Here is an 11,813-nt window from a genome sequence, read left to right as displayed (position 1 = left end):
CATGATAATGCTTCTAAAATATAATTCATATAATTAAAAATTAAATATTTATGAAAGTATGCTTTAAATATATATATATATATATATATATATATATATATTTGTGTATGTGCGCGCGCAAAAAACATATTTTCAAAATTAAATTTATCTGATGAAAATATAGACGTGTATATCCTAAATAATTTTGTTAGATATTTTTTCTAATTAATAATTCGATAGAGAATATATGGTCATTGTAGTCATTAATTATAGTCATGAATATAATTCGTAAATGTAAATAAAATTTGGAAACTGAAAAGGCATGAATTAAATTTGAAATTTTTCTTACATATTTAGTGACAAAAAAAATGATAATTGTTTTGGTAAAATTCTTAATTAAGATGATACACAAATTCAAAGATAATTGTTTAATTCAATTAGATGAAAACTTTTTTAGTAAGATTATTTTGTTTTGGTAATTAATGATCCCTTAATTATTGCTAAAATTATCTTTAATAATGGATAAAAAAAATTAGATTATTTATAAGGATATGATTGTCTTTTTATTTAAATTGAAATTTTGTAATATTTTAATTACTGACGTGAAATATTGACGTGGCATGCCACATAAGATTATGACGTCATATACTAGCGCTAAAACATTTTCCATATCATAAATTGTAGAGGAAGATCGGATGCACATTCATTTATGTGGATTTAAATAGGCACCACATGTATGTGAACTAAGAATCAAAGCCCTTGGGCTTGTCCCTAATGAAGACGTTTCATTACAAAAAAAAATTCCAAAGCCGATCGTATACATGTAGCAATTAAGCATGAAACAAGTACCTACACAAATTGAGTATCTGCATCGCTTTCATTTCTTGAAATAAGTATTACATTGAGTGCTTGCAGCTTACAATAGATATGAGATCACACGAAGGGTCTTGCTACACGTACGACACACCCTTCTATTATTCATACATAAAGTTTTGTGACGAGTAACATTGTAACAACACCACAAGTCTACAAAAGGGAAACCCCCACATTCAAAAACGAAAAACTTTAAGTTGTTTTATGTAACAGTAGTCCCCTCCCATACCTCCCCAATCCGCGTGGTAGTTTGGGGGAGGAAAGTGAGATGGGGGAGGAGGAGACTTGTAGAGAGGAGTAGAAGGAGGTGATCATGAGGGAGATGGTGGAGGGGGAGACTTGTAGAGATACGAAGGCGGCGGTGATGGGGAAGGTGGAGGTGGGGATTTGTAAACATAAGGAGAAGGAAGTGTGGGCGAGGGTGGTGAAGGTGACTTATAAATGTAGGGAGGAGGAGATGGCCGGAGAAGTTGGTGGTATTGACTTGTAAATATATGGAGGTGACTGGAGAAGATGATGGAAGTGGAGGAGACTTGTAGTGATACGGAGGATGGATCACATGCTTCGGCGGTGGTGGTGACTTGGGAGGAGGGAAAAGGCTAGCATGGTGGGGTGGTGGTGGTGAGGAGTAAGTATAAGGGTTATGTGCAAGAACAGAGTTACTAGCTAAGAAGCACAATGCCAAACCATAAAACACTGAAATGATCGAACAAGGCCTTGGTTTTTCCAAGGCTTCCATTTCTTGAACTAGTTTGTATTGCGAAGTAATCACTAAGCAGTAGTAGTTTTTGTGTATTTTCAAAAAAAAAAAAGTAGTAGTTTTTGTGTTTGTGAAGGTTAGAGCTCCACCCTTTTGTAGAGAAACATTAGTCGTCTAATCGCTTTTGATAGATGAGGCATGTTTGTTTTTATGCACCAGAACAGGCTGGATCCATATATATTTTAGAAGACAGTGAAATCAAATGATTATATGAAAGACTCAAAGTACGTCATAAACGACTGGGGTTGTTTCGATCAGAAAAGAAAGATGCATCTTGTAAACATACCTGTTGTAAAGGTGGTAATGCGAATGACCAAAACTACAAACTTGGTTGATACATCCGAATACTGCAATTTGGTTTGTAAATAGTTGCTCAATGTACCGAACGCTTTAATTCTAATGTTGGTAATGAACTATGATCATATTCGGTTCGATCTGACCGAGTAGAGTTCTTAACTAGTGAAAAGTTTCCCACTCCTTTGTACGTAACGCGAGTAAAAGGCTATCAAAGGTCGCTGGAGAGACCCCAATTTGCTATTGAGATATGTCACATGAACTATATAGGTCTAAGTTTTGTCACTTTTTCAGTTGAGATCGATGTCTTAGATGTGACGCTTGCCATACCTGGATGTTCCAACACGAGTACACCACACATTGTTATTCAATATTTGTAGGAACCTGACGGAGTAGAGGTACGAAGATAAGAAGGTTGGCGGGCTTTGAGGTAGAGCCAAATATCTGCGCATAATATCCTACAAAACTAATGTGGAAGTCCTGGAACCAGGGCATGCCACCCGGTGAACATTACGAAACACCATAGTTGTTGCTAAATGAATCAGGTTGAAGAAGCTCAAGTAACGATAACCTATAAACTCTAGGGATGCACATCAGTTAACATTTTGAATAAAACCAGAAGCATGCAAATCGATACTAGACTGGCCAGGCCTCTGTTTTCGTTATTGCCGAAATGACATCCGAGTTAAGACCACAAAGACCATGCCATAGGATATCATCTGAACAATATTCAAGACAGGCAATCTCGCATGACATTAAACCAAAAGGATGCAAATCAATACTACACTAGCCAGGCCTCTGTTTTCGTTATTGCCGAAATGACATCCGAGTTCAGACCACAAAGACCATGCCAATAGGATATCATCTGAACAATATTCAAAACAGGCAATCTCGCATGACATTAAAGCAAGTCTGGAAAAGACAAACTTCCTATTTTAGTAATATGTTCGAAATCGGAAGCTAGGCTTTTCGTTTCTAGGATCAGCACCAGAGAAATTAGACAAATTATGAAAGAAGTCATTCCATGCTTCCAAACACTACCCCCCCCCCCCCCCCCCCCCCCCCCCCGACCAAGTGCTTCTACAAACAGCGTGGACAAATAGAAGAAAACACAACCCTATATAAACCAAATTTGAAAAGCAAAGAACAATATATGAAGGCTCCTCATTATAAAAGTTGGAATTACTTTTTGCTCGTCGATCCATTACCAAATACCTCAGTGTAGCATATTGGGCAAGCCTGGCACGGAAAGATATTGTCAGCAAAACATGGGTTAACAAGCGAAAACGATTGTAAACACAGTTGTCATTAAAACAGCTTGCCTTGTTCATACTAAGCCATCTGGTACCACATCCAGCATGATAGAGGTGTTTGCAAGGTAGAGTGATCTGCCGGTCCCCTCGTTTATATTCCATCTGGCAGATTACACACCTATAACCAACAAGAATAGTAGTTATGCAGATGAAAAGAACAAAAACAGATGGCACAAAGACCTGCCACATACATGAAACGGAAAGTTGCAGACATATTCAATTTTGAAATTCATGCAAGTAGAAAGCCTCTGGCTGAAAACAAAGATGTGCATCTAAAAAACCTCTGCCACATACCTCTCACATCGTGATTTCTTTCTTGAGAAAAAGCTGCACTTGTACTTTGAGATTGGAAGCAAAGAAAGCAGATCTTGGGAAAGACCTCGGCTTTCAGTTCCAACTGCCTCACCTAATTCTAGTAATTCCTGAATAGCAGAATATTTTCAGGTACTCATTTAAACAATATGCAGCATTGATAAATATAAACATCAAATATATATTAATAAAAAGTCATCTACGTGAACATATAACACGTCTACTGCAAACAAAGTACTATCAAACATAATTTTAATGTTTTGGCAATTCAATCCCTAATCTCATGGATAGAACAGTACACTAGATACAAACTCAGTCATGAGTGAAATCTGATCATATTAGCCAGGTTTATGAATTACTCAATCAAACTTCTATTCCAGTACTCCAGTAATGGTGAAACCAATTTCTAGAAGGTCAGTAAACATTTAAAATCAGAAATGATATAAATTTATATGTCATGATCCACCATAAACTATTCAAATCAGTTCTAACAATATTTGAAGGAAGAGTGTAAGGAGGAAGCAACGCTTTTGAGATATTCGAGCATCACATAACCGGGCATCATGCAAGAAACTGAACCTTCTACAATGGTATGCATGGAATGTAGCATGTGAGGAAACATAAATGGACTTACAAGAAGAACAAAAGAATTTGAGCCCAAGGATATTCCCAATTCCAGGCATCTCGAGAGTTTCCTCATTATCACAAACCAATAAATCCTAAAGACTCATTCTATAATTATTTAGCGAACAAGAAATGCTGCTATCAATGAAGCTAATCTGTACTATCAACAGAAGGTACCACAACATAAAGTTAACTTTCATGATTTCCTGAATGTAATCATAGATCAATTTAATCATGTGTAAACCTTAGCAAATACATTCCCTTGTTACCATAGAATCCTTATTTCTTATTGGGACCATAGTCTCCTATGAGATAGAGAATGTCTATGAATACATTCAGATCAGTTGATTTGATATTAGAACTTATCATCTAATTGGTTGCTAAATGAAAGTGCGGAACCATTGTCTCTAACCTCATAAGTCATGCTATCAGGGTCAATATTGTCTTCCAAAATAACCTGCAGAATTCACATACAAAAGCTTCCAATTATCAAAAAATTTCATATATCATCCAGACCATAAAAAAAACTAATTACAATAGTAAGATGTTTCTTAGATATACACAAACTTATATGAACAGTTTCAATGCAACATTAGCAAGAGCAAATATTTTGGTTAAATAAAGTTTTGACTATAAACTTAGGTAGAATTATGTCAATAAAACCAGCAGGGAGTGCTTTAGGCAAGGATATTTGACAACTTATTTCTTCCATATAGGGTAGAATATATATATATGTATATATATTCAATCATATATGTAAGAGAGAGAGTGAGTTGAAGCAGATTATAAAACAAATGATGAAATGATTAATACTTAATAGCAACCAAGTACAAATTCTAATTATGCATTACCTGATAATCCTGGGAGTTCTGGTATCTCTGAAGGGCTGAAATACAAGAGGATATGCCAGTATGAGTGAAAAGTTGTCAACTGTTAAAACATTATAACATCCTAAGATCAATGAAGGACCAAACCAAAAGAGGAAAAGCAGCCACAGCCAAAGTACCCAAACTAAAGAAGAGACATGACCACAAAATAGGACAATATTCCACCAATTCATAGTCCTTAATGAAATTGTTCAAACCTCTTGAATATAAAATGCAAGTATATGATCAAATTATAGGCAGCGCTCTATTTTGCAAAAAAAAAAAAGAATATGTCTGTAGTACTAAAGTAAAGAAATACTTTAGAGAATGCAACTTGAATATTCATGCTTGAAATCTGATGATCATTGAATATATCTATCCATGGTTCCATTGTCTTATCTTCAGGTGTTAGGACCCAAAATAGAAAACAAGTCGACTATAATATTATATCAACACTCCAAACCCCATCTTCATTAAAACAAGAAAATAAGAAAAAATAAGAGCATGTAGAACATACATTCTCTGGGGTTGTCACATGTGGAAGTGTTTGCAATTCCTTCGCATAGTGGATCCCTTGCCACATTCTGTTCATTAAGAATCGAAGAGTGCTGCAAAGGCCTTGTTTCATCACCACTTCGTCCGACAGGATCATTGAACTCATAGGAATGACGAAAACCAAGATCGTAATATGAAGTATTCCCAGGTTCAGTTAGCCCAAACTTGTAATAGTTCGTGTTCATTGATGGGTAAGTGCTCTCCTACACATGGAAGAAGGAATCAAATTTTATGTACAATGAAATTGAATGAAATTGAAATATCTGAAGTGTATTCTGATTACAAGCAATAAACATACAGATTTACACGTACAGTCTATGTTACAGACAAACCATACAATGTTCAAACATCTGCGTGAATAACACTTCATTTAACTAAGCAATAAAAGATCAGTATCCGTGAGAATACCATGGGAGTCCATATAATCACTCATCTTTCAGTATAGGTTTGCAATTGCAATCCAACAAAAACAACATCCGGGTAGCATAATAACACATACTGATTCAACCTATTAAGACACTATTTTTCTTTTCTGAGCAATAAATAAAACACTGCATAAAAAAACGAATCACCCCCTTGACATAAAAATCACTTGTGTCACAACATTTGGACAGCTGAAAATGAACAAATACGTCGCTATAGTACCTGAGCATGTGAATCCCCAGAAAAAATAAAGTTCACATGTTCATACGTGAGGCCTTCAAAATAGTCCATAAAGCTTCCGGCATTGCTATAAGGACAGCAGTTGTAGGGGTAATGAACTCCCATTCCCATATGCGGATTCCAACTCATCTTCAGCTACTACAACTCACTCAGCCGAGTAATCTAAATTGCACAACATATGAATCGGTCATCCAGACACAATGTAATGAACAAACAATCAGCAGATGTAAACCGAACCTGAAATTTCGACAAATAACCACTCCCAATAGCACGTGGTGTCAATTCCTAGGCCAAAATCAACCCCGAGACAATTCACGAATTTCGCAACAGAGTCCTGCAAGTCAAATTCATCCACCATGAGATAACCAAATCACATCAAAGAGTGTAAATCACCACACATTTACGAAACTTGGACGAAAAAATGGAAAAATCAAAAGCCAGATTCCTACATTCAACAGTCATAACTAGATCCATCACTACATTTCTCCTTCTCATCCAAAAACAAATCTCTAATGGAAAACAAAAACGAAACGAAGAACAACTACGAAAATCCAAAGCATGATTATGTCCGCAAAGAATCAGAAAACGAAATCGTTAAGCATTTTGATCCAAACTCACTGAAATCGACCTAATTACACAGCATTAATCTCCAATCGCATCATATCAACCAAATCGGAGAATTTAAGAGTGATAGGAGTGAGAAGAACAGACATTGCCGGCTTATTCTGGAAGCGCTTCTTCAGCTTCAGCTTGTGCTACTGAGCTTGGGTTCCTCTGCTGCTGCTGCTTTCGCTCTGTCTCTATTGGCTTTTAGTGTTATATTTCTAGAGAGAGAGAGCTTTATGAGTGGGCAGTGGTTTCAGTGACACGCGAAGTCCGTTTGATAAGGAGAGATTGGGATCGCCTGTCACGCGTCCTACGCTACAGAATCATAGCATGCCTTTGCTTTGCTTTTATCCGTTTCCTTTTCTTTAGTCTTCTTCATCCACTTGTCAATAGTTGTCAAAAAAAAATCCACTTGTCAATAGTGATTATCCTTTTCTTTTTACCCTTTTTAAAAACTATAAAAAATTTATAGAAAGAAATAGTCAGGTCGTCCTCTTTTTCTTTTTCGTCATCTTGATCACTGTGAATTTCGGCTCCTGAAGATTCGACTAACGTATAAGCGTATAGCTCAGTGGTGCCATTTTCCGCACAACTTTTGATTTTGCTGGGCGCATTTAGGTGTTTTTTTACGTTTTAATTCGAATGTTGTTTTCAAAGTACTTTACAACATAATGTGAAAATCTAGGGTACTGGATTAGGGTATTCGATGGGTAAAGGAAGGAGAGCCGGTGTGAATCTAGGACGGTTCAAGGTATTATTAAGAGAACTATGATGTCTTTTTTTTTTAATGGAACGATGATGTCGATCATGCTTGCGAAGATGCTTAATTAGCCATGAGCCATATATATAACATATTGGTTAATTTGTAAACTATTAATTATGTTGTGAAGAAGAAAATTGAAAAAAAAATCCATTTAATTGTGGCCTGATATATATATATATCACAAAGAAAACAGGTTGCAAGTGACGCTTTGATACAAGTCTCATATACGCGTTGTAAATATGAGTGAGCTCAGACAATCGCTAGTGCTAGACTCAATATTCATGAGAGAAGGCATGCATTGGTTCCACCACCCATTGAACTAAAGTATGCGCGCATCAAATAATCCTAGCATTTGTGGTTGGGGTTTTCATCGAGTGGTTGGCTTACTTATAGAAAAGGAGCAATCAGATTTGGTTGAAAGATAGGTCACCAAAACCATATGACTCTTCCTCCTAAAAGAAAGTTGGTATCAGTCTGTTATGGTTCGTTGGGACTCAAACTTATAAAGCAAAAGGCCTTACCTGTTTCCTATCTAAGCTCATAATCTATGCCAAGGGACCACTAGTACTGCATCAAAATTTTCTTGGTGAACCCTTTAGCACAGTAATATTGATCGATATAACATATCCCATGTTGCTGCAGGGATCTCACTAACATTAGCCTTCAACGCAGAGCAGTACAGTCAGATCGTTTGATATAACACGACTCAAACTCTAATGAGTAATGACTGGTAACGCAATTCAAGATTTGTTATGACTAATTGGATTCGCAATTGAGTTGTAAAAAAAACAGAACTCGCATGTATAAATGTACACTTCAAATTGTGGTTGCTAATGGTACGTACGAATTAGTGTTAACAGAATAACACACACCGGCAAATCTTCGACTTGGGTCGTCTCCAACTGATTTTGAGCTTTTGGTCGGGAAAGTGCAGAGGCTTTGGCTGTCAGGCATGTGAAAAATTGGAATAATAAGAATACTAGAGCAGTGGGCAGCCTGCTGAAATGAATGAGTGAGGGAGATGATGATGGAATAAAAACCTAGCGTGCAACACAAGAGAAGGACAAATCATATATACACTTTCTGTCTGCCACGTGTCCCAATCCAAATTAAGTAGGCTGTCATGCCCAAAATGTTAACCTGAAGCCCCATCACTATGAGAATCTTTGACATGGTGGTCTTGTACAAATCCCACTTTATTTCTTTTTCCTTTATCATGCTTTTTTATTGCGGATTTCTCTTGACTACATTGTTCTATCAAGAGTTTGTTCACTTTAGAGACCTGATGTGGCTCCTTTTCTATGTCTGACTATGTAGTTCCCAAAAACAATTACAAAGTGATGGTAAATTGATATCAACCAGAGTAAAAACTGATGAGAGCCAACAAAAAAAATTAATCCTTTATGATGCCTCACCTTTCCGAATGCCGCTAGGAGATTGATATAGTGGTCAATCATGATGTGGGGTTTTGAGTAATTGGGACTAATGGTGGTGATGACAGATGGAATTGCATTCAGGTGGATCCAAATAGAAGACATTTGCCTGTTAGTTTAATGATATAATTGTCCTACAATTGGTATATCTTATTGTAAATTCTATTATAAGTCGATCAATCACTTACTGCATAAATTAAAGAAAACGTAACATGGTTTTATTAGTTTTGGCATGCCATGCTGGGCCAATTCCTTAAGTACGTTGCTCTGTCATGCTCGAGCTTAATGACACTAGATGTTGGGGTTTATAGTGCAAGGGCAATTTTAGTTGTACTTGCCTAAGTTTTACAGACATCATTCACCATATGTATCAGATGATTGATGCCTCACGCGCTTACGAAACGAGACAACGAAAAATCATACAAATATTGCTCGGAGTTTCTTAGTTGGAACGTACGGTTGTTGCAAGACCCTAGCCTTATCTAATTATGACACTCAACCTGCACTTCATTTCAGCAACCAATCTGTCATCTCCTGAATATACAGGAGTTTATGCAAGTGATGAGGTTTTGATTTTATGCAAGGCCTAACTTACTAAGCTTTTCACCTATATATCTACCTGGATGGTGTAATAGGTCTTAAACCTTTGAATCGGTTTCCAAATTTTATGCGTCGACTTTTGAACGTGTGAAGCAACAATCTTGTCTGGCTACGTAAATAGAGTTTGGTTTAGGTTCTGGGAAATCCAGAGTTGATATTGACATGGATGATGGTTCCTCTTCACTCAAGACTATAGCCCGATCTTGCAAACATTTCATCTTCAAACATTCCACCTTGTTGGGAGTGAAGTTTAATTTATGAACTTCATATAGAACTGGCCGGAAACCTGCGGATTCTTGAGTCTCTCCACGAGCAAAATCTCACCTAGTGATTCCACCCAATGTCGACGTCCATATCTTTGTAACCTATGTAGCACCGACACCGACACCGATACCGCGACACCGACACGGCGCGACACCGCGACACAGCAAATCTAAAAAACTTAGATTCCGACACGGCGTCGACACGGGCTATTTATATATAATTTAATATATTTATTAATGCATAAAAGAAATATATAACACATTAAATAATGCATAAAAGATTCAAGTTCATTCCATTGCATAACAATTCAAAAGAAATAAATCTAAGGAAAGAAGAAAAGGAAAACGATGGGGCTGAAACAAAATTTGGGTTAATTCTGTTTTGTTTTTATGTTTTTTTAATCTAAAATAATGATGTGGCGTGTCGGTTAAAGTATCGGAGAAGTGTCGGAAAAGTCAATATTACTGACACGCCACGTGGCGTGTCGGAGAAGTGTCGAGGAGTGTCGGGGAGTGTCGGACACTCCGGCCTTAGAAGTGTTGGTGCTACATAGTTTGTAACTGTACTGCCCTCTCCGGAGGTTGGAAATCAATTGTTTTGATGGGATATGTCATATGTCCCCAACCTCAAACTGAAATTGATTGTGTGAAACTCGGGAAACTATAAACCCTAGAGGTGGGAGTATAATTCTAACCCTAGAGATAGGGTTAAAAAGGTGTACTGATTTTTGTGTCTTCGAGTCCAACAGCAGCAGCCACCCGTGTGATGAACCCAGCAAGTACTTGTCATCGTCAGCGAAGCCTTGAAACAGATTGCTGAAAGTGTAGACCTTTTTCTCGGAGAGGCTCAAAAGAAGCGGTCAGTATCACCGTCTCTGTGATCTCGAGGGAGCATGAGCCATGGAGTTTGAGGCACCAAAGGTTTGTAAACCGCCTGGCCGGAGATATATGTCTCTGCAGCGGCATTCCAGGACGAGCAAACGGTTTTAAAACGAGAGATGTCGACGAGAGGAAGTCTTCTCAAGGTCAATTTTAATAGCTCCAATTCGAGGTCAGACCAGTTCCTTCTTGTTCTCTCTGTAATACTCATCCTTGTCCTACGTTCACAACTACGGACGACGTCATTGTCTTCCTCGTGAGAAATAGCTACCGATAACTACTTTTGTATTTCATGATTTTCTCCTGTAGGCTAGAGTTGGTTTTTTGACGAAGGATCATATGTATAACTGATTTTGAAATCCTGATCCAAGTATGTAGCTATATAGAAGGAGATGACTTGGTAAATCGTGTCCTAGTGGGTGATAAAAATCAGTCCTTACAACAAAAACATGTTCCAGTTCGGATTGGTTTCCCAATTTTAATATGAGCAAACTTAATTTACGATAGGGTATGAGTGCTTCTGCATGTTGAGAGTGACCTATTTTTCATGCTTGAAATAATGCTTGCCAAACCTACTCAACTCTATTAATTTCGTCGTCAGATTAGCTAGTTAACGAGTTATGGGACGACTAATACCATGAGTGCTAATGGAGGGACAGTCGATGTGGATTTTCTGAAAACTTGTGTCTCCAAAATTGCACTTTCGTTGACAAGTTTGGCTAGAATTAGCCTCAATTGCGTGTACTCTCGATGCTTCAGTGACACATTCTCGCATTTCTTCAGCAGCGAAGTCGACAAAGTTTGGCATTCTTGGACATGCCATGCCTCTAACAAAGTCATGCATTCGTTGACAAGGTTTAATCCTGGCCAATCTCTAGCATTGTAGACATGTAGCTGTCAACAATTTGTGGATTTTACCTTGTATATATGAATATAAGGAATATCAGTGAGGATTTCGTAGCATATGTTCCAACACAAAGTATGAACCATCACTTCACACATGTAGTCACCCTTGATCGTTTAATTTTGG

General features: G+C 37.4%; 1 protein-coding gene across 1 annotated transcript; it reads right to left on the bottom strand.

Moving 5' to 3' along the window:
- Positions 1-2,970: 2,970 nt before the first annotated feature.
- LOC126787861 (E3 ubiquitin-protein ligase BIG BROTHER-like) lies at positions 2,971-7,111 on the bottom strand. The gene is made up of 9 exons (XM_050513773.1): positions 6,951-7,111; positions 6,477-6,573; positions 6,222-6,401; positions 5,539-5,779; positions 5,007-5,041; positions 4,568-4,612; positions 3,514-3,641; positions 3,229-3,337; positions 2,971-3,145 (listed from the first exon to the last, which is right to left on the bottom strand). The coding sequence occupies exons 3-9, from the start codon at positions 6,366-6,368 to the stop codon at positions 3,089-3,091; spliced, it is 762 nt and encodes a 253-aa protein (XP_050369730.1). The 5' UTR covers positions 6,369-6,401; positions 6,477-6,573; positions 6,951-7,111; the 3' UTR covers positions 2,971-3,088.
- Positions 7,112-11,813: the final 4,702 nt, after the last annotated feature.

Source organism: Argentina anserina, chromosome 3 (genome assembly GCF_933775445.1).
Source record: "Argentina anserina chromosome 3, drPotAnse1.1, whole genome shotgun sequence".
NCBI classification, from domain to species: Eukaryota; Viridiplantae; Streptophyta; class Magnoliopsida; order Rosales; family Rosaceae; genus Argentina; species Argentina anserina.
Note: the sequence above shows the minus strand (reverse complement) of the source record. Positions and strands in the feature narration are given on the sequence as shown.